The following is a 27,948-nucleotide window of genomic DNA, read 5'->3' as shown; positions in this document are numbered from 1 at the left end:
ATTTAAACACAGGTCAGAGTAGGTCCAGTTTCTGAAAACGCCAATGCGTAAGCAAGCTTTCCCACTCCATCTTACCCTCTCGCCCCGACCCTCTTACCTTCCTGGACAGTGGGACGTGATTGTAAATTTGAGATAAAAAATGTTCTCCAGGGATCCAAAGCCAGAAATTCTTCTTACCCAATGGAGGATGAAAAGGAAGACAATAGGGTAGGAAGGGTCTTTATTTTATTTTAATAGAGAGAAGGATGTGAAAAGAAATTAAGAGATCATTCTCCTGCAGAGACGGCCTCAGCATAGCCTTCAGGAAACCTATGCTAAAATCCCTCTCCTTTATAAGACCCCCCCTCTTGGAGAATCATCCAAGATTTCTGCAGTGAGATTCAGAAAAAATGGAGGCATTGAAACAAGTTGCCTCTGTCCTTAAGAGTCAAGTCTCTGCATCGGGCAGGTGTATCCATCGGTCTGCATGAGTTTCCCATAAAAGGTGTGCATCTGTTTGATGCTGTAAGTGTTTGATTTCATGGGAAGAGTTTTCCAGGCTCTTCGGTTCTTTTTTGGTTTTTTTTTTTTGTTTTGCAAGTCTGAAAATTTCTTTCTTCCTTTCTCATACTTGATTAATATTTTGGTTTAGGATAGAATTCTAGGTTCAAAATCTTTTCTTTTCTTCAGAATTTGATGATATTGTTTGACTGCGTCCCATCATCTACTGTTGATGACATATTAGATGGCAGTCTGGGTATATGAACATCATCAGATCCTCACATCCCTAGGAGTGAGACGTTCTTCTTTTGACCCTCACTGTTCTAAAACATCATGTTTGCATTTGGGTGCCGTAGGTTTACATTCATTTCAATATATGTGTGCCCTTAATGTTTGGAATTTTTATTTCTTTGGTAAGTTCCTTGTTTCCATCTGGGTTTTCTTTTCCACTCTGACTTTCCTGAAATAAATGCCCATTGGTCAAATCTCTCCCTGATTTTGATCCTCTCTTTGTTTGATCTTTTCTTTTGCGTTTTCTTCCTTCTCTGGTCCACATCCTGGGCAATGTTTTTGTTCCGTTTTTGCTTCCAATCACAAAGTATCCAAGTTGGAAGCAGCCTTCAAGGTCACCTGGTTCAGCTCCCTTACTTGACTGGTGGGGAACCTAAGGCCTGGAAAGGAAGAAGATTCAGGGAGGAAAAATGATTTGCACATTCGGTCTGACTCCAAACCCATGATTTCCCTCATGGCCAGAAGGCCTTGAGCAACTTCGTGGCCCTTCACCCTTCTCCTTTGACACTGGGGAGATGACTCAGCAGTAGAAAGGAACCCCTGGGGTCCCAGACAAAGAAGCAGCCCAGCCATGGATGCTGCCAGTGAGACTTCAGAAGGAACCCCACTCACCCTACTAAGACTAACAACAAATCCTGGACAGCAGCGGCCTCTCTTTGTCCTATCTTTGGTCCTGTATGTAGCGGGCAGCCTGGGTAATGGACTCATTGTGGCCGTCATCCGAGCCAGTCCAACCCTCGTGCACCCATGTACTTCCCGGTGGCCCATCTGTCCTTTGCTGACCTCTGCTTTACCTCCGTCACTGTACCCGAGATGTTGGCCAACCTGATGGCCCGTGACCGCTCCATCTCCCTGGCTGGCTGCCGGACCCAAATGTACTTCTTCTTCGCCCTGGGTGTAACTGACAGCTGCCTCCTGGCTACCATGGCCTCTGACCGCTACGTGGCCATCCGGCACCCCCTCCACTATGCCACGAGGACGTCCCGGGCTGTGTGCACAGCCCTGGTGGGGACTGTGTGGCTCGTGTGCCATGTCCACTCCCTCCTGCATATCCTGCTGATGGCCCACCTGTCCCTCTGTGCCTCCCACCAAGCGCCCCACTTCTTCTGTGACCACCAGCCTCTCTTAAGGCTCTCGTGCTCCGACACCCGCCACATCCAGGTCCTCATCTTCCCCGAGGGTGCGTGGTGGGCCTCTTCTACGGGACAGTCATTGCAGTCTACTTCCAGCCCATGGCCTGGTATGAGGCCGAGCGGGGCCGAGTGGCCAGCGTCCTGTACACTGTTGTCACGTCTATGCTGAACCCTGTCGTCTACAGCCTCCGGAATCGCGATGTGCAGGGGGCGCTCAGAGCCCTTTGCACTCGGCACAGGATCTCAGCTGGTGACTCCTGAGGCCTGGACCCCACCAAGGCCAGACTGCATCTCCCACAGTGACACTCACGAATGCAATCATCCGCTCTGTGCTTTTTCCAAAACCGTAAACATGGAGATCCCTTTCCGAGCGCTACCGTAAAGCAGATCCTTGCCCGATCTGATTTTATTCCACAACAACCAGGCAAGCAGGTTTTATGACCCAGTTTCATAGATAAGGAAACTGGGGCTCAAAGTTAGATTTGACCTTCCTAAGTTTACACTGTTTTTAGGTGGCAACACCTGGGCCCTTTCGGCCACATCATGCCCTCTTCTAGCAGTCACTCCCGGGCATTTGGGGAGTGTGCTACCATTTGCTGCTGCAGAGGGCTTAAAGCTATATGGGAGGCTATGCCACGCAGGTCTTGCTCTGGGGAATTGGCACTTTGTTTTCCATCACATCACCACGTTTTCTCAAAACACCGACTTCTTCTCAACTGTCTGAGACAGAGACAAAAATTCACATACCCATGTGTCAGGGGTTGACCTCACCTAGTGAACCCAGTTTGGCACATAGGAGGCACTCTGGGAATCTGAGATGAATAAATGACTGTATTTTTTTTATGTTCGTGAGTACTTAGAAGCTGTCCACTTGTCTAGCCCTTTGTTCTTGTACTTGTTCGCTATGATGCTGCCCGTTCAGCTACCCCTGGCATTCTGTACTAGGAGCATGCTTTAGGCATGAACCGTAAATCAATAGATTGAATTAAATTAAGCAAGGCAGAGAAGCGACGGGGCACAGGTATTAGGGGCAGATGGAAGAGGTAATTTTTAAAGTTTTTATAGTATGTCAGCACTTCATTTTTTTTTTTTTAATTTTTATTTTTTGGCCACGTGGCATGTGGGACCTTAGTTCCCTGACCAGGGATCGAACCCACACCCCCCGCATTGGAAGCGTGGGGTCTTAACCACTGGACTGCCAGGGAAGTCCCTGCACTTCACTTATTTTTACCCACAAAAAGCGTGGGTACTTTTATTGCCACTTTACGAGTGAGGAAACGGAGGCTCGAAGATGCTGAGTTAGTCAGTAGCAGAGCCCGGGCAAGCCCTTCTGTTCCTCAGCCCTCTCAGCTGTATTTTCACAGGGCCCCATGGAATTCAGGCCCCAGGTTTGGGAGCCACAGTGGTAGAACTTGCAGGAGGAAACCCCAGACCAGGGCAGGTAGTACTGTCTCAGGTGAGGACCCGTTCTGGGGTCTGAAAGGCCCTCACAGTGTGCCCCAATTTTTACCAAACAGGTTTACGAAGCAGGAGCTTTTCTGTCCGTCTTTCCCAGAAATCTGTACCCACTCCGGCACCCCAGCCTGCGTCCCCTCCCCACCCCCCTTTCTAGAGAGGAGGAGGGCTGCAGAGGTCCTAGGGCTGGGTTAGCCGTCCCTCCCAGCTCCCGCTAAGGAGCCGGCCACCACCTGGCCCTGGAACTGCTATCCTAGGCTGTTGACGTCTGAAAGGAAACTTAAAGATCTCTAGACCAGTGGCTTTAGAAAACAAAACAAAACAGAAAACCTCAACTCTTGTCTTCAATGAAATCTTAGGCAGAAACATACTATCCAAAACGAAGGGGGGAAAGCTGTACAGTGTAGATGGAACAAGGGTCAGAGGCCTGGAGCCCATCTTCTCAGCCCCCCCAATGCTCTTCCTCACTGCCCTGAGGGGCCCCTGATCTCAGCCAACCCCTTCACTTGATAAATGGGGAAACTGAGACCCAGAGTGGTTAAGGGACCTGCCCGGGTCACACAGAGTCAATGGCTCGGCCCGCCAGCACCCCGTCGCTTGGTCCTGCGATAACATGAGACCATCCCTTCCCGGTCCACCTTCCTTCCACCAGCACCCGCAGGCCCAGGCTGATGCCAGATCCTTGCTACTCTGTCAATAGTCCCACAACTGCTTCCTCTCTCCGCCTCTCTGAAGTTTCACAAACACACTGGTCGTGATGCTTATCACCCGTTCAACACCTGTACCATCAGCCCCGCCCTATGGCGTAATGTGGGTCATCTCCTGGCCATCAGGGACCTTGCCTGAGTTCTCTCTGTGTCTCTAGAGCCTGGACAGAGAATATGCATGTGCTATGCTGTCACCTTGTCTGTCCTCTGGCCTCCTTCCAGGTGATATTTCTGTGTAAGGATAAAGGGCCCCTCTGGGGCTCAGGGGATGGTCAATGCTTCTTTCTTCTGGGCTGCCAGCCTTGACTTGGTCACCCTGCTCCGATGTCAACCCCCAAAAGAGGCCACAGCTCTGCAGGGGTGGTCCCCACCACCCACGTTGTAGCACAGCCTGGCTTCTGCCCTTGGCCTCTGACCAGGGCACGCGGTCTCCGCCCCAGCATGGTCAGTGCCTTCTACGGGATGAGACTGTGACCAGCATCACAAGTGCTCTCGGGTCTCACGATGGCCCAGGGAGAAATCCCCACTTCGCATGTAGGGAAACTGAGGCTCGGAGAAGAAAGGAGGCTTGTCCTGGTTTGCTCCACCAGCCAATTTAAGCCCCAGTTCTCCTGACTCTCAGTATCATGCTCTCTCTACCACACCACAAACCGTCACTCAATTCAAGTTAATAAATAGTTACTGACCATCTTCTATGTGCTGGGTGCTGGGCTAGATGATGCCTGATCAGTTTCAGACCCCCAGTAAGACAGGCAAGAGAGGGGAATGGTGGGCACATAAATAGCCTCAGTCACCAGGCCTACGCGTCCCCGGGCCATTTCCATCCCACCTCCACCTAGATCTGGCCTCTTGTTTTACTTCAGGAAGCCCTAAAAAATGATACTGACCTGGAGACAAGAAGAGGAATCCTTCCGCCATCCCCAGTCAAGAAAAACCACTAAAGAGCTCATAAATCCACTGAAGAATTATCCCTGCATCTTTTTCACATGAATAATTTTTAACACCTTAAGCAAAGGTATGCAAATGATTGACTCACTTCCCAGCGGTTCCCTTGGAAGAGATGACACTTATCCCAGGGAGGCTGCTTCATCTCCAGGGAATCTGCAGTCCCTCTTCAGAAGGACTTTGACCTGCACAAGGAAATCTGCTTCTCTTCACCTACCACATTCCCTGACGTTGTCCTGAAACGACTTCTCACCATTTCAGAATCAATCTAGCCTACCCTCCCAGCAGTGATGTCACCAACCCTTGAGTTTATTCCGATAATATGTAGCAATAGGAACCACGTCATCCAGAAAAAATAAACAATTACATTTCAAGAAAAGAATTTGAGTCTGCCTTTCCAGCCTCTTTCTAATGCAATCTTTCTGCATTATGAAGTTTTAGCCTTCATTCCAGAGGTACAGCAATTGGAGAGATCTTAGTAGTGAAAGAGGCTCTAATCATAAATGCTAAATTGATTACCCCTAAGGGGACCAAAACAATTTCTATAACCCAAGTCTTCTTTCATGCAAGGGCTGCCACAGGGAAAATGCAGCCATTAGACGTGAAAATTAAAACATAAAGACTCTTTCTCATTGTGAAAATGACTGCTTTGAAATACTAGGAACGCATCAATATTCCAAGAAGCTGTTTATCAGCAAGCGATTTAGCTCACTCTGAACCAGGGGTGCTTCCCTAACTTACCCTTTTCATGTCTCTTTCGTCCTGTTTTCTCTGCTCCCTTTACCCTGATGTGCCTGCCCGGTTTTCTCTTTTTTGTTGCTTGTGTTACTACTTCCTTCCCTGTTAAGGTGTTGGGCTCGTTCTCTTGTGTTTCTCTCTTTGTCATGAGAAGGACATGCTCAGCTAGCCCACTGGTCCCTAGCAGAGAATAAAACACGCACAGAGCAGAGCTGCTCCAGTCAAGGTGACCCAGGCAAGACCAGCGCAGAACAGAGTCCCCAGCTGACCTGCAAACACAAGAACAAGCCCAGATTATCCTATTGACACTGGAGTGAAAATATTAAGCCACTGAGTTTTGGGAGTGATGTGTCATACAGTAACAGCAAGCCAGTGAAGCTCCCATAACCGTTTCTGATACCTGCCTCTGTCTCCAGCCGAGCACATCCCGGCCCCTTCAGTGCCCTGAGGACTGAGCTGCCAATGCACACTTGCTTTCTCTCTTTGCTTTTGGGGATTTACCTTCTTGTTCTGAGTACGTTTCTGCCCTGAAGGCTCTGCCAATCTACCGAGGATTCTTTAAGGGAATTAGTCATGTCTTTCCATTTGAGAAGAAGCGCCTGGAAGTAAGAGCCACTCCTCCCCCTTTCAGATCTCATAACGAGATCAATTTTTTATTTGAGAGTCAGGGTCATCTCTTGGTTGCCTTCTTGGGGGGACTTTGTAATCACTGCCACTGCTCAGATTCAGCCTACCCTGGAACATTTTCAGCTCTTCCCTCCTGGGAAGGGAAATGGAAATTGGCAGAGGCTGGAAGGATAAAATGAGCACAACTGATCAAGTCAGCCTATTTGGCAAGTAGCCAGACCCCACACATAGACAGACACCACCATCCCACCCCTTCTTCTCTCTAGAAAACACAGAACAACTGAGAGCTGCTGAACCCACGACCAAGACCATCACTACACATATCACGAAATCAAATGACCACAGACCTCGGAAACCCCAATGACAAGGTAGGAAGTTTACTAAATATAGTATAGACCAGATTTGGTGCTGGTGGCTTTGCACTCATCATATCATTTGATCCTCATAAAAATCTGTGCAGCACACATTATTATGCTCATTTGACAATGAGGAAATCGCAGCTCAGGGAGGTAACTTGCCCAAGGCTCCAAACTAGAAAGTGGTAGAATCATTATTTGAGCACAGATCTGTCTCTGGGCTGAAACGAAAAATAGTAAAAGCCCTCCCCCCTCACCCGCTTCTTATCCAAATCTACTGACCACGCATCAGACTCACATGGCACGCTTATTAAAATGCACATTCTACCCTCCACCCCCAAACTTTCTGAATCAGTAGGGCCTGGGTGAGGGCTGGGACTGCATTTTTGTTTTTGTTTTTGTTTGGCTGCATTGGGTCTTCGTTGCTGCACGCAGGCTTCTCATTGTGGTGGCTTCTCTTGTTGCGGAGCATGGGCTCTATGTGCACAGGCTTCAGTAGTTGTGGCACACGGGCTCAGTAGTTGTGGCTCGAGGGCTTACTTGCTCCACGGCATGTGGGATCTTCCCCGACAAGGGCTCGAACCCCTGCCCCATGCATTGGCAGGCAGATTCTTAATGACTGCGCCACCAGGAATGGGACTGAGTTTTGAATAAACACCCTAAGTGATTCTGATGCAGGTGGTCTGTGGGGCACATCAATAGAATCACTGACCTAAATCATGTAAAACTTGAGATTGCCAAAAGGGATATGGCATCCCTGCTTTTAAAAAGTCTGAACTGGTTGAGAAGTGTTCAGAGGTGACGTGAAGGCTGTAGGAAATATACAACTCTGGAAAACATGGACAGTTATGACGAACACTGGAGAGAAGAGGTTTCTGTGATTCCTACTGTTGGAGGACGCAGAGGAAACGAAAAGTACCCACTAAACTGAGAAGGCATCTTGAGACCGAAAAACGAGGCAGGCAGTTCCAAATAATTAACACGGTTTATTGTAGGGTAACTTACTCACAGGGTGGGATTGGGCAGAAAATGATCCAGAAGCACTGGAAGCTGAACCCAGCACCACCAAAGGGCCATTGGGACAATTTATAGTTAACCTAGGGCATGGGAGTAGGTGCTTGGAAACAGGATGTGCATTCCTAAGGTTTATAAATGAGTAACTAGCTACATGGGTGCTGGGAACACATCAGGGAAGCTTTTCATCATTGTTTGGGGACTAACAGAGCGTAGAGGCTACCTGGTCCTAATGATTATTAAACAATATCTATTTCATCCAAAGCCCTTGACGACAGAGAAGCGATTCACTGCACAGTAGAGCCGTGGGTAGGGCCGGCGGAAGGACAGGAGAAACTGTAAGTGCCCACGATGGTATCGGTTCTGCTAACAGCCATACGCTTGCCAACTCTCCTTTAAAATAAGTCTGAGGTATCGTATTTCTCTCTTCTCTATTGAATTTGTAGAAATTACCGGGATTCAGTGTCTTAGTCAGCTTTGGCTACTGTAACAAAATACAATAGAGTGGGTGGCTTAAATAGTGGACATTGATTTCTCACTGTTCCGGAGGCTGGAAATCTAAGATCAAGGTGCCATCAGGTTTGGTTTCTGGTGGAAGCTCTCCTCCTGCTCTGGTGCCTTTTCCTCTTCCTATAAGGACACCAGTCATTTCAGATTAGGGCCTCACCCTTATGACTTCATTCTACCTTAATTACCCCTGTCTCCAACTACGGTCACATTTGGGGGGTGGTTAGGGCTTTAGGGTGGGCATGATTCAGTCCATAACACCAACCATTGGACAGGCACCCCTCATCTCTTTCCAGAAGTCTTTCTGGGTGAACATTATTAAAACCTGTTCTTAGGAAAGGCTGCCAAACAGTACTAAGATCCTGACTCCTGAACTCCAAGTTCTGGGTTTAAGTCCTGACTTTACTATTTACTAGATGATTGACCTTGGGCAAACTGCTTAACTATGAAATGAGAGTAATATCTCTCAGGGGTTGTTACAAGAATTATCTAAGAAAATACATACCAAGTGCTTAGAGCAGTGACCTGGCACAAAGTAAGTCAAAATACATGTTGGTCACACATCACCACAAGCAGAGGAGACAGAGACAAGAAGTCATCGGTATTGGGATTTGGACACAAGCGCTGTGCTCTGACCTGAGGTCCTTGGGACTCTGGACTTGGGACTGGTGGGTGTCCACTGCTTTCCTCTTCTCTTCCTGGCCAGACTTTCCCTCAGCCTGAACTGAGCATAATATGAAAGTTAAGTGTATGTATGTTTATTCATGAAACTATATTGTTTTTTTTACTACTCATTAATAAAGCATGTGAACGTGGTACTTTCTGGGTCTCTTTCCTAAAAACAAATTCTCTAAGATGATTTGGGGACTTCCTGGTGGCAGAGTGGTTAGGATTCTGGGCTTTCACTGCCACGGCCAAGTTCAGTCCCTGGTCGGGGAACTTAGATCCCGCGGGCCCTTGGAGCAGCCCTCCAAAAGAAAGAAAGAAAATAAGTAAATAAAATGATTTGTATATGGTGCTAGACGTCACCCACAGGTCCCAAAGTCTGTGGCTCTGCTGATTTAACAGCACACGCACACAAGAAATTCGTTCCCTCTCCTCTGCTGCTACCATGTGGTCGTATAGGTTATAACCAGCATTTCCACAGGCTTTGGCAGGGCTGGGAGCTTATTAACTTGAATTTGTTATCTGGGTCTCAGAGAGCATAGGTAGTACACCTCTGATTAAAAACATATAACACTTGACATATATACACTAATATGTATAAAATGTATAACTAATAAAAAAGATAAAATAAACTAAAATAAATAAAAATGCTGCTGGGAGAAAAAAACATATAACATGTCTGGGAAAGCTATATAACAGATAGTCTTCTTTATTATGGTGAATTCCAGCCTACTCCAGCCTTGGAGATCTTCCCCATTTAAGCAGCAAACATTCACTTCTGTCAACTCAGGTCAGAGACTTGAAATGATGAGACATATTCCCTGTCCCCAAAGACTTCACAGTCTAATGTGTAAACAAATAGTCAGGTAACCACACATGCTGAAGATGGGGTCACCCTACGGGAAAGGAAGACAAAGGTCATTCAAGTCACCGGGGCTTTCACATCTCACAACTAAGGAAAAGGTTTACATTTTTCATTAAATTAAACCAAATATCAATACAGAATGATAGCGTGATGGCAACAGTAGATTCTTTTTTTTTAACAGTAGATTCTTTAAAATTCATTGATTCATAAAAGTTGAGAGCTCACTTGTCTTAAAAAATCATCTAATGCAACATCTCATCTTACAAGTGGGGAAACTGAGGCCCTGGGAGAGGAAGAGACTTATCCTAGGGCACACAGCTGGTCAGGGAGAGGGCTAGAGTTCATGTTCACTGTACTCCCGATCGTTGCCACCCATAGCCGCACGTGGGTGACAGTGTGGGCGGGGGGTATAAAGGGACTTTGGGAGGAAGGACCTTTGTGGAGTCATGGAGGAAAGGGGGAAGCCTCGGGGGTACATTTCAGGTCACACCCACAGTCCAGACGGAAGAGGTTCTGACATGAAACACAGGCCAGCCTAGGAGACCCAGGTCTCCACCCAGCTTTACTCCTTTTTCTCTCTTATTAAAATTCTCTCCCTGTTTTTCCTCCTCCAACCTGTTCTCTCCACTACCTTTTTTCTAATTGATCATTTTATTGACATTTGATCATTGTGCTTTCTCCACCAAGAACTAGCAGGCATCATGGAAACAGTACAAATTTTGGAACTACACTGACCTGATTTTAAACCTTGCCCTGCCCACTAGCTATGCAACTTGGAATAGTTACCTAACTCTGCTAAGTCTTAGTTTCTTCATCTTTGAAAAGTTACTACTTCTTACCTTGAAAGGATGTGGCCTTCAATGAGCCCATATGTTCATTATTAAACACTCAATAATTCTTACCAAGCACCAAGCCCAGTTGTGGGCACTGGGGATGATAAAAACAGCACTTACTTAAAAAACAAAAAAAAAGAAAAGAAAAGGGACTTCCCTGGTGGTCCAGCAGTTAAGGCTCTCTGCTCCCAATGCAGGGGGCCCAGGTTCGATCCCTGGTTAGGGAACTAGATAGATCCCGCATGCCACAACTAAAGATCCCGTGTGCCGCAACTAAGACCCAGTGCAGCCAAATAAATAAATATTTTTTAAAATAATAAAAATAAAAACAGCAGTTATTTGAAGGCTGTGTTCTAGGTATTTTACATGAATTATGTTACTCATCTCCACTCCTCGGATGAGGAAACTGAGGTATGGAGGAGTTCAGATATCTTGCCCACAAAGCTGTAAATGTCAGCCTATTCCCAGCGTGAATAGAAGTTATACCATACACATGGAGGAAAATAAAGTCCATGCCTTCATGGAACTTTCATTGCAGAGGAAAGTGAAATCTGGAAAACTACTGAGACAGTTTGTAATAGACAAATATTAGTTTCTTGTTCCCTCCCCCAAGTCTATGACCAAAAAGGAGGATCACATAAACAAAGAGGAAGAGAAGTGATCTCAACGCTGTCCTATTTTTAACTCCTCCCTTCTCTTACTCAAATAAAAAAGGAAACCAACAGCAGTGAGCCCTTGTTTTGTGAGAGCTGCTGTCACTCACCTCAACCCACAGGTTGGTGATGCTCAAACTTGAACCCGCCTCAGAATCACTTAGAGGGCTTGTGAAAAGTGTGCCGAGCCACTCCCAGAATTTCCGATGCAGTAGGTCTGGGATGAAGCCTGAGACTTGGCATTTCTAACAAGTTCCCCAGTGTATCTCATGCTGCTGTTCTTGAACTACACATGGAGAACCACTGAACGACCCATGAAGTACTGTTGTTCCCATTGCCTAGGCAAGGAAACTGAGTTTCAGGAAGGCTAGGTGCGCCTCATCGGAAGCTCCACCACCAGTGAGAAACAGACAGTATTTGATCTGACCCCAAAGCCCGTGCTGTTTGCACTACCCCTGAGTTGGAGATTTAACACTCTCAGATGTCCCCATTCCATGTCTGTTCACTTTATCCTAGAATTTCTGCTCTTGAAAGGCGAAGTCAAGGTTCTGGGAGAGCATAATATCAATATATTTTCATCTCCAATGAGAACCAGTAGATGGCTTGTAAAAGCTTTTAAAATGTTTCTGTCCGTTACCCAATAATTCCTCTTCTAGAAATCTATACTAAGAGAATGATCCAAAATATAGCCTAAAATACAAAGTGTTTTAGCAAAAAGCTAGGAATCTAAATATCCAATATTAAGGGTCTGGTTAAATAAAGTATGGCATATCCAAGTGATGGAATATTATCAGGCCGTTAAAAATTATTTTTTTAGAATTTTTATAACATCAAAGCATTTATGATATAATATTAAATTAAACAAAACACAGAACTAAATTCAAAAGGCTCTCAATGTATTAAAAATATTGAAAAAACTGGAAGAAAATAAAAACACTGACAACAGTTGTCTCTGCCTCTAATAATTTTCTATACTTTCCACACACTTCCTACAATGAGTTTTTTAAATTAAAAAACCATGCACTTTCTTTTTGTTGATTAACTACAGGAGATACTGTCATGACCCTTCTACAGTTAGTCAATTCCTAAATAGCCAGGAAAAGCAAAACTGAACTTTAAAGCTAACATTTAATTACAGATTACATTTTCCCTGGCCCTACAATGTACATATTTTAAAGTAAAAAACATGAGGAAAAAACTCAAAAGACAATCATTATTATAAACACACAGAAAGAAGACCAGAAAGATACCTGTAAATATGATTAACAGGGATTATTTTTGGTTGGTGGAATTACAAGGCTTTTAAATCTTTTTAGCTTAACAATTTTTGTTACATCTTCTGCAATGAACATCAATTACTTTTGTAATAAAAAGTCTTTGCTGTTTTCAAGAGACAACCACCAAATTACAGCACACCTATACAACGGTATAAATAGCCACTTTGAAATGTTGTAGGGGCTTCCCTGGTGGCGCAGTGGTTGAGAGTCCGCCTGCCGACACAGGGGACACGGGTTCGTGCCCCAGTCTGGGAAGATCCCACATGCTGCAGAGCGGCTGGGCCCGTGAGCCATGGCCGCTGAGCCTGCGCGTCCGGAGCCTGTGCTCCGCAACGGGAGAGGCCACGACAGTGAGAGGCCCGCGTACCGCAAAAAAAAAAAAGTTGTAAAAGAGTATTTAATAACACGGAAAAACGTTTGCTATATTAGCTGACCATACTATAAAACAGTATGTTCAGAATGATCCCACTATTTTGTTTAATAAGCAAACAAAATGTCTGTGTACACAAAGAAAACACCTTGGAAAGAAATATCCCAAAATATTAATAGTGTTTTACCCTAGGTGGCAGGATTAGAGATTATTCTAATTTTCTTATTTTTGCTTCTGTATTTTCTGTATTCTATTGAATATTAACTTTTCTAATATGCAAAAAAGTTTTAACAAAAGCTACATGAAACCAAAAAAATTACCTTGTTAAATAAAAAAGAAACAGAGAAAACGATGAGCAGGGGTATCTTAATTGAAAGATCTTCCTTTAAAAACGCTTCCCAGCTCTATCTCAGCTCTAATTTTAAAGCCAAGCTGGTCTTTCAGCATCAAGAGGGCAGTCCATCTCGATCCTTCCTCTATTGTAGACTTAATAATGCTTGAGCAGGATATCGACTCTGGCGACAAAGGTCACCCCGCTCTTGATGGGGCAAACATACATGGTCTGGAACCTTTAAACAAGACCCTGGGAGAGAATACGGTCTAGGGTTAAAAAATTTAACTGCCTTCTAAGACTCTGAGTCTGATTATAAGTAAATACAATTTACAATCATTTGCTGAAGGAAATGTATTACTTATGTTGCAAATAACACACTAACTACAGAATTATATTCCCCGAGCTGGCAGAGACCTCTGAGATCATCTGAAGACAATTTCCAGGACACTGTCTTCAGGATGCTATGTAAATACTGACTGGAAACAATAACAGAGATGTCATGCTAGAGAATCTTAAGTAAACAGTTCAAAAGCCTGGCTTCCTGTTTATACAATGTTAGGTCACTTTATGGATAGCCACAAGGTGATTCAGCATTCTGATTTGATAGAAGAATTTCTTGACTTGACATATCAGAAAAGGGACTACAAAGAACAGCAGAAAAGCCAGAAGACACAGAAAAGAACGAAAATAAACACATGGACGTGTGTCTTCCAGCCCAAACAATGAGAAATTTATGCCACCAGCCCAGCCATTCAATCTATTTCCAAATCGCTATCCTCGCTGTGGCAGGTGGCTGAGTTACGCACGGAGGTTAGCAACAAGACTTCCTTTTCTGGGAGCAACCCGAACTCCTGGAGGAAAGCTTCAAGGTCCACCGCAAAGAAATCTTCCCCCAGCTGGTCAGTGACACGGACAAAGTTGCCAATCAGCTCGCCCCCCTTGTAGATGAGCAGGGCGGGAAGGGCGTTCCTGGTGAAGCGACTGCTGGCCCCGATCACCGAGCTCTTCACCCGGCAGAACTTGACGGCTGGGTACTCCGCAGCCAGGCAGATCATGCAACCGTTCATGGCTTCGGTCCCCGGGATGCCGTCCTCGTAAATATGGACCATGATGAGGGTGCTCTTCTGCTCTTTGTCAATCATGTCCAGAAACCCTTCTCCACTGGGGATTTCAAAAACTTGCTTGAACTGGGGCCCCTGGTGGAGCTGCTGCCGCATCTCTTCCATCCTCTGCTTCCGGTACTGCTGCAGGAACTCCTCGTCATCTTGGTCCTCATTCATCCTGGCAAAGTCCTTCAGAGTCATCTGCGGGAGGACCAGCAAGTGAGCATGAGAAACATAAACCCAACCGTGACATGGGTGACACAAGATGTACGAGGCACCACACTAATACTCCAGATGCGCTATACCTCACTGAAATCTTCTGACAACCCCATCGGGAAGGGACTTTTTTTACCCCCACTTTACAAATGAGGTTCTGAGGCTTGAGATTATCTGTATAAGTTCACATAGGTAGCAAGTGTAAGACCAGGATTCAAACTAGATGTTTTTTAAAAACCCAGGCTTTCAACTACTGTGTCATAGCGCCTCTCCATCCAGACAGGCAGCATCAGATAACATCACTTCGCGAGCTTTTGTCTTTTTGTCAGTCCTGACAATGGATTAATTATTTTATCCACTGTTTTGTTTTTGTTGAAAAGACAACAGGACATTAAGGAACCTGAACACTCATAATCCCTGCCCTGCACCACCCTCCTTGCCCCCCACGCCAAAACATATAGCCACACACATTCTAAAAATCTATTCTTCTTTTTATTACCAGTCACATGCTAAAACCATTTCTGCTTTTATAACAGCAGCTGTGGGTGCACGAATTAAGCTATAGCCTGCTTTTGCCACTTAGCACTATTATATCATAAATTATTCCTCATGCTTCCAAACATGTTTTATAAAATTATACATAATGTGGCCTATTTTGCTTAGCCACTCCCCTACTTCTGTCATTCAGGCAGTTTCCCGTTCTGTCTCGCTGCAACAACCCAGCAGGACTGCCACATGTGATCATGTGCTGTGTGGCTGTCTGGTCTCCACCGCAGCACAAGGAAGCACTGTGAGCCGTGGGCATGTCGTCCTGAGGCCAGCTTCCATTACAGAAGCATTCTCCCTCTCCTGCCCTGGTGCAGCAAGACATCCCTGTTCCTGTGATGAAGCCCAGCTCTGCCCACCCTGGCACAGATGAGAGAGTGGCGACTGGGAGGCCACACCAGATCAGGACACATGTTGTTACTGCATCACAGCCAGCGCCGTTCTTCTTCCCCTCTCACTGCTCCCCCACCAGAGCGGTTCTTTCTGACCTGTGATGGTCTTGCTTGAGTCTAATGCCCTGAAATCATCCTCCTGGTCAAGGCAAACTCCTCACTTAATCCTCTTGTCTGCTCCCCGACCCCGGCGGGTATTTCCAGCCAAGAGCTGCTTTGGGCCACAGCCAAATGATTTCAGGTACTTCTAGACATCCATCCGTGGTCAGAGAGCACGGTGGGGAATAAAGGATCCTTTTGAAGAACGCTTTGGGAAGGTAAGAGAGAGTCAGGGACCTAGTTCCAAATATCTTCCACAGTGTCTGCCTGCTTCTACTGTGTTGCTTCACTAAAATAAATTCTCATGAATAGGCTTCAGGTGAAACAGAACAACATCATGGAAAGAACAGGAAAATCTGGGTTAGAATCTTAGTTCCTATTAGCATTTCTTAATTGCACTGCCCTGAGCAAGTCCCCTCCCACCTCTCAGCTTTGGTTTCACCATCTGTAAAATGGGGATAATATCTCCCAATCTCAGAGGTTAATTTCTGGCTCAAGGTAAGACCTCGAGAAAGGACAGGAAACTCACATTTCCTGAGCACTTTCAACAGGCCTGTGATGGGCACTGTATCGAGAGACTGATCTCATTTAACCAATGACAAACCAGAGTCAGAGTGGAAGAGACATCCCCACAGTTACTAGTGGCACAGCTGAGATTCAAAACCAGGCGTGGCCAAGCTATGACATGACTATACTTTCTCCTGCACTGCACCGCTTCTTAATATCTTTTTAAAATTTATGTAATTTATTTATTTATTTATTTTTGGCTGCATTGAGTCTTCATTGCTGCACAGCTTTCTCTAGTTGCAGTGAGTGGGGGCTACTCTTCACTGCGGTGCGTGGGCTTCTGATTGCGGTGGCTTCTCTTGTTGCAGAACACGGGCTCTAGGCGCGAGGGCTTCAGCAGTTGTGGCCCATGGGCTCAGTAGTTGTGGTGCACGGGCTTAGCTGCTCCACGGCATGTGGGATCTTCCCGGACCAGGGCTCGAACCCGTGTCCCCTGCATTGGCAGGCGGATTCTTAACCGCTGCACCACCTGGGAAGCCCTGCACCGCTTCTTGGAGGGCAGATCAAACCCCTCCGCCTCTTGAATCACTAACCCCAGCAGCCAGGGCAGCCTTTGAGAAAGGCCTGGGCGCTTCTAATTACCTTCCCACTGATCTTCTCCTGGAGCTCCTTCTGCCTCCGCTGCTCCTCCTCTTCGTCCAGATGGGACCTGCAGCTCACGGACAGCTTCTTGATCAGCTTCTCCATCTCCCGGCACTGCTCCTCCCGCTGCTCCGTCTCCAGCTGTTTGAAGCGGCGCCAGTCGTTGATCACGCCTTTTGGACCTGAGGTGGGGTGCATGTGGAGGTGACCAAGGACGAGTGAGGGATTATGGGCCAGCGCACATCTGTTTAAAGCTGGCTCCATCGACACCACAGGGCAGCGTGGTCTACACCCAACCATGTCCAAGGCAGCTGGTTTGCAAATTAAAGGGCCACGCGAAGGCCCAATGTTAGGAGATGCGTGAAATAAATTCAGATTCATCTACTCAAAGGAAAACAAAGTGACTCTTAGAAAGAATGAGGCAGCTATATGTTCCCTGCCATGAAAAGTGTCCAAACTATTAGATAAAAAAAAAAAAAAAGCAAAATGCAGAACAGTATCATGGTATGATCCTTCAATTTTTAGAAAAAGAACTATATGTCCATGTATAAATATTTACAGATATTTGTATATGTGCATGTACATTTGTATGTCCACAGATAAATAGGTAAACTGTTAACGGTGGTTGTCTCTAGGCAGTGAAATCTAAGGGGACTGGTGAGAGAGAACTTTTACTTTTTTCTTATTACGCTTCTGTATTATCTGACTTTTTTAACAAGATTGTGGCAGGTTGTTCTGTTAGTCAAGCTACCCCCAAACCCCCCTGTGCCCATGCTATATAGCTCTGCCCCTTACCACATGACTTGCAATACCTCCTGTGGGATGAGAACATTTATCCCCAGCCCACTGATATGGGGCTTGCCCATGTGACTTGCTGTGGCCAATGGATTCTGAGCAAAAACACAACGAGTCACTACATGTTTCCAACAGCCCTCTCTTGCTCTCTATTCTTGGTCATGAGAACAGCATGTCCCAGACAGGGGCTGCTCCTTCAGCCTAGCTCCTGGATGATAGGACATACAAAGCAGAAGCGGGGCAGCTGCTGACCACAACAGGCAGCATGTAACGTGACTGAGAAATAAACCTTTGCTGTCACGAGCCACTGAGACTAGGAGGTCATCTGCCACCACAGACAAAAATATAAACATCTGTATAAAGAAAACTTTAAAATGCTGCCAACAAACACTACAAAAGACCTGAATAAATGGAGCAATGCCATATTCCTGGCTAGGAAGATGCAACAGCACAAGGGTACCAATTATCCCCAAATTAATCCATATATTTAACGCGTTTCTGATGAAAGTATGTGATTACACACATGTGCCTGCTCCTGAATTTGCAGTGGAAAAATAAGAAAGCAAAAGTTAAGAAAATAATAATAAAAATAGAAGGGTATTGTACGGGGGGGGGACCAGACCTACTAGATACTAAAACATATTATAACATGATACTTGAAAACAGTGTGATAGGGGCTTCCTTGGTGGCGCAGTGGTTGAGGGTCCGCCTGCCGATGCAGGGGACACGGGTTCGTGCCCCGGTCCGGGAGGATCCCACATGCTGCGGAGCGGCTGGGCCCATGAGCCATGGCCGCTGGGCCTGCGTGTCCAGAGCCTGTGCTCCGCAGCGGGAGAGGCCTCAACAGTGAGAGGCCCGCGTACTGCAAAAAAAAAAAAAAACGAAAACAAAAAACCACAGTGTGATATAGCAGTAAAAGACAATCAGTGGAAGACACTACAAAGTACGGCTAAAGACGCAAATATAAGCAGAAATTCAGTATGTAATAAAACTGACATTTCAAAACAATGGAGAAAAGATGGTTTATTCAATAAATGATGCTGAAACAACTGGGCAGCAGTCCAAAAAAAATTAAGTTGGAGTCCTACCATATACCTTGCACCAAAATGAATTCCAGATAAATCATTGTGTTAAAAAAAAAATCATAAAAATACTAAATAAAAAAAGGCATGGGACTGTCTTTTTATAATCCTAGAGTGAAGAAAGGCCTTTTACATAAGAAATAAAACTAAGAAACTATAAAATAATGCTTTCAAGCACATAACAATTAAAAAAACTTTCTGCCAGGATAAGAACAAAAGCCAAGAGTCAAACAATAAACTGGTAGAAATATTTGTAACTCACACCACAGATTAATTTCCTTAATATATAGCTCCCTCAGAAGAAAAAGACCAACTACCCAATTTCAAAAATGAGCAAAGGATATGAATACAACCCTTAAAATTACGAAAAGAGGCTCAACATCACTCCTAAAAAGATAGAAAATAAAACTACGGTGAGTTGCCATTTGCCATCCATGAGGATGGTAACGATCAAAAAGTCTGATAACATAGTAGAAGGTCACATATATGGGGAAATATCACACTCCTGCTTAAACTATAAACCAGCAGCAACTCAACTGACAGCAACTTGGAAATAATAAAATGTAAAAGTGTAAATATGCCATTTCTCGGAATTCATACTACCAATATACTCATACCCATGATTTAGGTGATATCAAACACCTATCAATTTGAGAAGCTGGATTCAAATGCAGGCAAGTCTGTTTTAATCATCAGCATGTTGCTATGCATACATATTCGTATTGTGCAGTGACATGGCTAGAACCACGCACAGTGAAATGGTAACATTAGGTTATCTCTGGACGTGGGGCTGGAATTAGAAGTGATCACGACCCACCACCAGTCCCTCCCATCAGGAAACTTACACAAGCCTCTTAAATAGCCTCATGCACCAGAGGGCAGACAGCAGAAGCAAGAAGAACTACAGTCCTGCAGCCTGTGGAACAAAAACTACATTCATAGAAAGATAAACAAGATGAAAAGGCAGAAGGCTATGTACCAGATAAAGGAACAAAATAAACCCCCAGAAAAACAACTAAATGAAGTGGAGATAGGCAACCTTCCAGAAAAAGAATTCAGAATAATGATAGTGAAGGTGATGCAGGACCTCGGAAAAAGATTGGAGGCAAAGATCAAGAAAATGTAAAAAATGTTTAACAAAGACCTAGAAGAATTAAAGAACAAATGCACAGAGATGAACAATATAATAACTCAAATGAAAACTACACTAGAAGGAATCAATAGCAGAATAACAGGCAGAAGAATGGATAAGTGGCTTGAAGACAGAATGGTAATTCACTGCTGAGGAAGAGAATAAAGAAAAAAGAATGAAAAGAAATGAAGACAGCTTAAGAGACCTCTGGGACAACATTAAACACAACAACATTCCCATTATAGGGGTCCAAGAAGGAGAAGAGAGAGAGAAAGGACCAGAGAAAATATTTGAAGAGATTATAGTTGAAAACTACCCTAACATGGGAAAGGAAATAGCCACCCAAGTCCAGGAAGCACAGAGAGTCCCATACAGGATAAACCCAAGGAAAAACATGCTGAGACACATATTAATCAAATTGGCAAAAATTAAAGACAAAGAAAAATTATTGAAAGCAGCAAGGTAAAAACGACAAATAACATAGAAGGGAACTCCCATAAGGTTAACAGCTAATCTTTCAGCAGAAGGTCTACAAGCCAGAAGGGAATGGCATGATATACTTAAAGTGATGAAAGGGAAGAACCTACAACCAAGATTACTCTACCCAGCAAGGATCTCATTCAGATTCGATGGAGAAATCAAAAGCTTTACAGACAAGCAAAAGGTAAGAGAATTCAGCACCACCAAACCAGCTCTACAACAAATGCTAAAGGAACTTCTCTAAGTGGGAAACACAAGACAAGAAAAGGATCTACCAAAAAAACCCCCAAAACAATTAAGAAAATGGTCATAGGAACATACATATTGGTAATTACCTTAAACGTGAATGGATTAAGTACTCCAACCAAAAGACACGGGCTTGCTGAATGGATACAAAAACAAGACCCATCTAAATGCTGTCTAAAAGAGACCCACTTCAGACCTAGGGACACATACAGAATGAAAGTGAGAGGATGGAAAAAGATATTCCATGCAAATGGAAATCAAGAGAAAGCTGGAGTATCAATACTCATATCAGATAAAATAGACTTTAAAATAAAGAATGTTACAAGAGACAAGGAAGGACACTACATAATGATCAAGGGATCAATCCAAGAAGAAGATATAACAATTATAAATATATATACACCCAACATAGGAGCACCTCAATACATAAGGCAACTGCTAACAGCTATAAAAGAGGAAATCAACAGTAACACAGTAATAGTGGGGGACTTTAACACCTCACTTACACCAATGGACAGATCATCCAAAATGAAAATAAATAAGGAATCAGAAGCTTTAAATGACACAATAGACCAGACAGATTTAATTGATATTTATAGGACATACCATCCCAAAACAGCAGATTACACTTTCTTCTCAAGTGCGCACAGAACATTCTCCAGGATAGATCACATCTTGGGTCACAAATCAAGCCTCAGTAAACTTAAGAAAACTGAAATCATATCAAGCATCTTTTCTGACCACAACCCTATAAGATTAAAAATGAATTACAGGGAAAAAATGTAAAAAACACAAACACACGGAGGCTAAACAATACATAACTAACTAACGAAGAGATCACTGAAGAAATCAAAGAGGAAATTAAAAAATACCTAGAGACAAATGACAATGAAAACATGATGATCCAAAACGTATGGGATGCAGCAAAAGCAGTTCTAAGAGGGAAGTTTATAGTTACACAAGCCTACCTCAAGAAACAAGAAAAATCTCAAATAAACAATCTAACCTTACACCTAAAGGAACTAGAGAAAGAAGAACAAACAAAACCCAAAGTTAGCAGAAGGAAAGAAATCATAAAGATCAAATCAAAAATAAATGTAATAGAAACAAAGAAAACAATTGCAAAGATCAATAAAACTAAAAGCTGGTTCTTTGAGAAGATAAACAAAAATGATAAACCGTTAGCCAGACTCATCAAGAAAAAGAGGGAGAGGACTCAAATTAATAAAATTCAAAATGCAAAAGGAGAAGTTACAACAGACACTGGAGAAATACAAAGCATCCTAAGAGACTACTACAAGCAACTCTATGCCAATAAAATGGACAACCTGGAAGAAATGGACAAACTCTTAGAAAGGTATAACCTTCCAAGACTCAACCAGGAAGAAATAGAAAATATGAACAGACCAATCACAAGTAATGAAATTGAAACTGTGATTTTAAATCTTCCAACAAACAAAAGCCCAGGACCAGATGGCTTCACAGGTGAATTCTATCAAACATTTAGAGACGAGCTAACACCCATCTTTCTCAAACTCCTTCACAGGTGAATTCTATCAAACATTTAGAGAAGCGCTAACACCCATCCTTCTCAAACTCTTCCAAAAACTTACAGAGGAAGGAACACTCCCAACCTCATTCTATGAGGCCACCATCACCCTGACACCCAAAACAGACAAAGATACTACAAAAAAAGAAAATTACAGACCAATATGACTGATGAATATAGATGCAAAAATACTCAACAAAATACTAGCAAACAGGGCTTCCCTGGTGGCACAGTGGTTGAGAATCCGCATGCTGATGCAGGGGACATGGGTTCGTGCCCCGGTCCGGGAAGATCCCACATGCCATGGAGCGGCTGGGCCCATGAGCCATGGCCACTGAGCCTGCGCGTCCAGAGCCTGCACTCCACAAAGGGAGAGGCCACAACAGTGAGAGGCCCGCATACCAAAAAAACCAAAAACAAAAACAAAAAAAACTAGCAAACCGAATCCAACAACACATTCAAAGGATCATACACCATGATCAAGAGGGGTTTATCCCAGGCATGCAAGGATTCTTCAATATACGCAAATCAATCAATGTGATACACCATATTAACAAACTGAAGAATAAAAACCATATGATCATCTCAATAGATGCAGAAAAAGATTTTGACAAAATTCAGCACCCATTTATGTTAAAAACTCTCCAGAAAGTGGGCACAGAGGGAACCTACCTAAACATAATAAAGCCCATATATGACAAACCCAAAGCAAACATCATTCTCAATGGTGAAAAACTGAAAACATTTCCTCTAAGATCAGGAACAAGACAAGGATGTCCACTCTCACCACTATTATTCAACATAGTTTTGGAAGTCCTAGCTGTGGCAATCAGAGAAGAAAAAGAAATAAAAGGAATACAAATTGGAAAAGAAGAAGTAAAACTGTCACTGTTTGCAGATGACATGATACTATATAGAGAGAATCCTAAAAATGCCACCAGAAAACTGCTAGAGCTAATCAATGAATTTGGTGAAGTTGCAGGATACAAAATTAATGCACAGAAATTTCTTGCATTCCTATACACTAATGATGAAAAATCTGAAAGAGAAATTAAGGAAACACTCCCATTCACCACTGCAACAAAAAGAATAAAATACCTAGGAATAAACCTACCTAGGGAGACAAAAGACCTGTATGTAGAAAACTATAAGACACTGATGAAAGAAATTAAAGATGATACCAACAGATGGAGAGATATACTATGTTCTTGGATTGGAAGAATCAATATTGTGCAAATGACTATACTACCCAAAGCAATATACAGATTCAAATCAATCCCTATCAAATTACCAGTGGCATTTTTTACAGAACTAGAACAAAAAATCTTAAAATTTGTATGGAGACACAAAAGACGCCGAATAGCCAAAGCAGTCTTGAGGGAAAAAGACAGAGCTGGAGGAATCAGACTCCCTGACTTCAGACTATACTACAAAGCTACAGTAATCAAGACAACATGGTACTGGCACAAAAACAGAAATATAGATCAATGGAACAAGATAGAAAGCCCAGAGATGAACCCAAGCACCTATGGTCAACTAATCTATGACAAAGGAGGCAAGGATATACAATGGAGAAAAGACAGTCTCTTCCATAAGTGGGGCTGGGAAAACTGGACAGCTACATGTAAAAGAATGAAATTAGAACACTCCCTAACACTATACACAAAAATAAACTCCAAATGGATTAGAGACCTAAATGTAAGACCGGACACTATAAAACTCTTAGAGTAAAACACAGAAGAACAGTCTTTGACATAAATCACAGCAAGATATTTTTTGATCCATCTCCTAGAGTAATGGAAATAAAAACAAAAATAAACAGTTGGGACCTAATGAAACTTAAAAGCTTTTGCACAGCAAAGGAAACCATAAACAAGACGAAAAGAGAACCCTCAGAATGGGAGAAAATATTTGCAAACAAATCAACGGACAAAGGATTAATCTCCAAAATATATAAACAGCTCATGCAGCTCAATATTAAAGAGACAAACAACCCAATCCAAAAATGGGCAGAAGACACAGACATTTCTCCAAAGAAGACATACAGATGGCCAAGAAGCACATGAAAAGCTGCTCAATATCATTAATTATTAGAGAAATGCAAGTCAAAACTACTATGAGGTACCACCTTATACCAGTTAGAATGGGCCTCATCAGAAAATCTACAAACAACAAATGCTGGAGAGAGTGTGGAGAAAAGGGAACCCTCTTGCACTGTTGGTGGGAATGTAAATTGATACAGCCACTATGGAGAACAGTATGGAGGTTCCTTAAAAAACTACGAATAGAATTACCATATGACCCAGCAATCCCACTACTGGGCATATACCCAGAGAAAACCATAATTCAAAAAGACACATGCACCCCAATGTTCACTGCAGCACTATTTACAATATCCAGGTCATGGAAGCAACCTTAATGCCCACCAACAGATGAATGGATAAAGAAGATGTGGTACATATATACAATGGAATATTACTCAGCCATAAAAAGGAACAAAATTGGGTCATTTGTGGAGACATGGATGGATCTAGAGACTGTCATACAGAGTGAAGTAAGTCAGAAAGAGAAAAACAAATATCGTATATTAACGCATGTATGTAGAACCTAGAAAAATGGTATAGATGAATTGGTTTGCAGGGCAGAAGTTGAGACACAGATGTAGAGAACAAACGTATGGACACCAGCAGGGAAAGCTGCAGCAGGTGGGGATGGTGGTGTGATGAATTGGGCAATTGGGATTGACATGTATACACTGATGTGTATACAATTGATGACTAATAAGAACCTACTGTATAAAAATAAATAAAATAAAATTTAAAAAATTAAAAAAAAATTTTAGTTTGAAAAAAAAGAAGTGATCACTAGACTTTTGATACATATTTAATGGACATTTTTTAAACCTGTTCCCAGAGCACAGGGATTTCCAGTACCTGTGTTAACTGAGATGCCTTCGCCTGCCAACTCAGCATCTGCAGGCATGGAACTGCCAGCCAGGGCACCCCTGCCTCTGTCCTTGTCCTCGTGGTCACTGTCCTCATCCTCGCTGCTGCTGTAGTAGTACTGCAGCTTCTCCCCCAGCAACTTATCATCCAGGGTCGTCATGGTGCCTGGGAGAGGGTGACATAGCAGGCTCTTTGCTGGCTTGAATCAGACAGACATGAATCTGAAGAGTTAGGGCTCACCTGTGCTCAGATCCTATTATGTACAGGACCGTAAGAGTGACTGTTTTCATAAGCAGGATCTCAGCAAATCCATACCATGACCATGCATGATAGGGTTTATCATGCTCTTTCTGTAGAAGGTAAAATTGAGGCTCAGATAAAATTTCTCTGCCAACCTTTACAGCAAATGGTGGAGCTGTGCTCAGACCCCAGGGATTCCTGACTCCAAGAGACTGAAGGCGTGAGTCACTGTCTTCTGAATAGTATACACTGAAGTAGGGTGGTGGCTTGGAGGAAACTACTGACTGACTGAAGGTTTTACCTACACAAACTCTTTGGTTTACCTACCAAATAAGACAGCTGGTAATTGAAAAATTGGGTAAGAATCCTCAGGAGAAACTCCAAAAAGCAGCATCAAGAATGGGATGCTGGGCTTCCCTGGTGGTGCAGTGGTTGAGAGTCCGCCTGCCGATGCAGGGGACACGGGTTCGTGCCCCGGTGCAGGAGGATCCCGCGTGCCGCAGAGCGGCTGGGCCCGTGGGCCGTGGCCGCTGGGCCTGCGCGACCGGAGCCTGTGCTCCGCAACGGGAGAGGTCACAGCAGTGGTACCGCAAAAAAAAAAAAAAAAAAAAAAAGAATGGGATGCTGACTCACTGTTTGCCTAAGCCAATCATTCATCTGTCTCTTGCCTTCTACCTCCCAATCAGCACAGCGAGGGTTAGGATGGATGGGCTCTGAAGCCCTAATAACTTTGGTTAAAAGACGGGCCCATGACAAGATTTTAATCATTCCCCAGTGTTTAAAGGACAATGGTTAGAGCCAAGCTTCTGTATCAGAAGAAGCCTGGTACATTCTGGGATAAAGGTACAGCTTAGTCCCTGCCAGGCCTGCTTGCAGATCGCACAAGTTGGGGTTGTAACTCCAGCACCCCTTCCTTTAAGCATCCCAATACTATGCTTTTTTTTGTTGTTGTAGCAAGTATTACTATCAAACTCCACTCATTGGGCCAGAGACCCTTGTGATGTTAGCGAAAAACTTGCCCCTCATGTAGCACACTACCTACACTTGTGAGTTCATCGGCCAGTGGCCTCAACTCCAAGCTCTAACAATGTGCAGCCAATACTATGCATCTTTGATTAAAGGCATCCCCGAGCCTGTTTGACTCCATTAGAAAGTGACTCTCCCACCGGGCGGGGAGGTCTTGCAAACAGAGACCTCCAATGCCCAGCACCAGGCCTCTGAACAATCTGTCAAGCTCATATAGAGGCAGCCTGAATCAGTGGGGGAATCCAGTGACCCGGGCAGTCAGATGAGGAGAGAGGTACCTACGTGGCAGGGTTGAGAAAAAGGTGCAGGTGCACGGCCGGGCGCGGGGGAGTGGAGAGAAATAGGAGGACTAAACCTAACTTAAAGAGGACCAAGGCGGTAATGGTGGGAAGAAAGAGACGGGGAGGAATGTGTGCTCGGTGAGGGCGGGGCCGCTGAGGAGGAGGCGGCAAGCGCAGGACCAGCGGAGGGGCTGGTGGGAGGCGGGGCCTTTCAGGGGGAGGAGTCGAGGGCGGGGCCAGCGGAAGGGCTGCCGGAGGAGACGGGGCCTTTCGGGGGAGGAGTCGAGGGCGGGGCCGGCGGGAGGGTTCGCGAAGTAGGCAGGACCTTTGAGGGTCGAGGGCGGGGCCAACGGAAGCGCGGTGGAGGGGCGCGGAAGCTCTCGGGGAGCCCGAGGGAGGTGGGGCCAGAGGAGGAGACGGGGCAGGGAAGTCACGGAGAGCGTGGGGGTCGAGGGGGCGCACCGACAAGACTGTCTCATCCAGGCTCGCCGACCACCCGTATTCCACCACCTCCCACCGGTATTCCATGCCCGCCGCTTCTTCCCGGCTGACCTCAGTGCAGCTACCCGGCCTACCTCAGTCTGGATCCCTTCAGGCTGGCACTTCGGAAGGAAGGGAGCGTTCGGCTGGAGAAAGAGAAACGGGTCGGCGCCTTGAGCACTAAGAGAAAAGCCGCCTGAGTCCCGACTGCGCGGACCAATGAGGCGGCCTTCCTGCGTCAGCGCGGGTACACGCTGCCCAATTAGAGGGAGCGTATCCTGGCGGCCAAGGGAGAAGCTACGGGTCCTACTTGGGGACAAACATCTCGACAATAATAATACGCTTCTATTTTTATTTTTGTTTTAATTTGAATGAAAGGCCACACTAGATGTGCCCAGCTTTGAGCAGTAAGAACAATTTCGTTACCTTTGAAGTTTCCGAAAACATTCTACATGTATTTTTTTTATTGATTCTTAATCACATCACGTCTATTAAGACAGAAGACAGACTCGGACATTAATTTGCCCAAGAAACACATAGCCCTTTTGGATTAAAAAAAGAAGGAAAAAAAAAAAGCCAAGTCCAGGACAACTAAACGCAAAGTAAAATCCTGGATTGGACCCTGGAACAGAAGGACGTGAATGGGACAACTGACGAAATTTGAACAAGGTGTATCAAGTAATAATATTATTGTATCAATAGTTTTGATAATTGTACTACGGTTATGTAAGATGTTAACTTTAGGGGATTCTGGGTGAAGAACATACTATTTTTGCAACTTTTTGGAAACCTAAAATAATTTCAAATTCTAACCCCTTATTGAGATGTCCAAAGCTTTGTGTAAATTGAATCATTCGAAATATACTAAAACAATACACCCTTTAAAATAGGTAAGTTTTATTTCCCTAAAGTTTGAGAGATTCTTAATTTGTGGTT

At 44.3% G+C, this 27,948-nt stretch overlaps 2 protein-coding genes, 1 long non-coding RNA gene and 1 other non-coding gene across 4 annotated transcripts; 1 reads left to right on the top strand and 3 right to left on the bottom strand.

Annotated features, from left to right (window-relative positions):
• Positions 1–203: 203 nt before the first annotated feature.
• LOC136794645 (uncharacterized) lies at positions 204–5,280 on the bottom strand. The gene is made up of 2 exons (XR_010841720.1): positions 5,103–5,280; positions 204–1,151 (listed from the first exon to the last, which is right to left on the bottom strand). It is a non-coding gene; the product is annotated as an uncharacterized lncRNA (long non-coding RNA).
• OR1K1 (olfactory receptor family 1 subfamily K member 1) lies at positions 1,343–2,165 on the top strand. Its single transcript, XM_059073161.1, is given in 3 exon segments — positions 1,343–1,508; positions 1,511–1,951; positions 1,954–2,165. Coding segments are annotated over 3 exon segments (819 nt in total).
• Positions 5,281–12,048: 6,768 nt separating the features above from the next.
• On the bottom strand, positions 12,049–27,299 carry PDCL (phosducin like). Its single transcript, XM_059073155.2, has 4 exons — positions 27,108–27,299; positions 24,974–25,150; positions 16,757–16,938; positions 12,049–14,555 (listed from the first exon to the last, which is right to left on the bottom strand). The coding sequence occupies exons 2-4, from the start codon at positions 25,143–25,145 to the stop codon at positions 14,004–14,006; spliced, it is 906 nt and encodes a 301-aa protein (XP_058929138.1). The 5' UTR covers positions 25,146–25,150; positions 27,108–27,299; the 3' UTR covers positions 12,049–14,003.
• On the bottom strand, positions 26,172–26,321 carry LOC131762043 (small nucleolar RNA SNORA62/SNORA6 family). The gene has a single exon (XR_009337131.1). It is a non-coding gene; the product is annotated as a small nucleolar RNA SNORA62/SNORA6 family (small nucleolar RNA).
• Positions 27,300–27,948: the final 649 nt, after the last annotated feature.

Source organism: Kogia breviceps, chromosome 8 (genome assembly GCF_026419965.1).
Source record: "Kogia breviceps isolate mKogBre1 chromosome 8, mKogBre1 haplotype 1, whole genome shotgun sequence".
Classification (NCBI taxonomy): Eukaryota; Metazoa; Chordata; class Mammalia; order Artiodactyla; family Physeteridae; genus Kogia; species Kogia breviceps.
Note: the sequence above shows the minus strand (reverse complement) of the source record. Positions and strands in the feature narration are given on the sequence as shown.

Coding starts and splice junctions, on each gene's coding strand:
- PDCL (XM_059073155.2), bottom strand. CDS start 25,145: ATGACGACCCTGGATGATAAGTTGCTGGGGGAGAAGCTGCAGTACTAC. Junction 16,939..24,973: donor AGGCATCTCAGTTAACACAG/GTACTGGAAATC, acceptor ACCCCACCTCAG/GTCCAAAAGGCGTGATCAAC. Junction 14,556..16,756: donor AGGAGAAGATCAGTGGGAAG/GTAATTAGAAGC, acceptor GTCCTCCCGCAG/ATGACTCTGAAGGACTTTGC.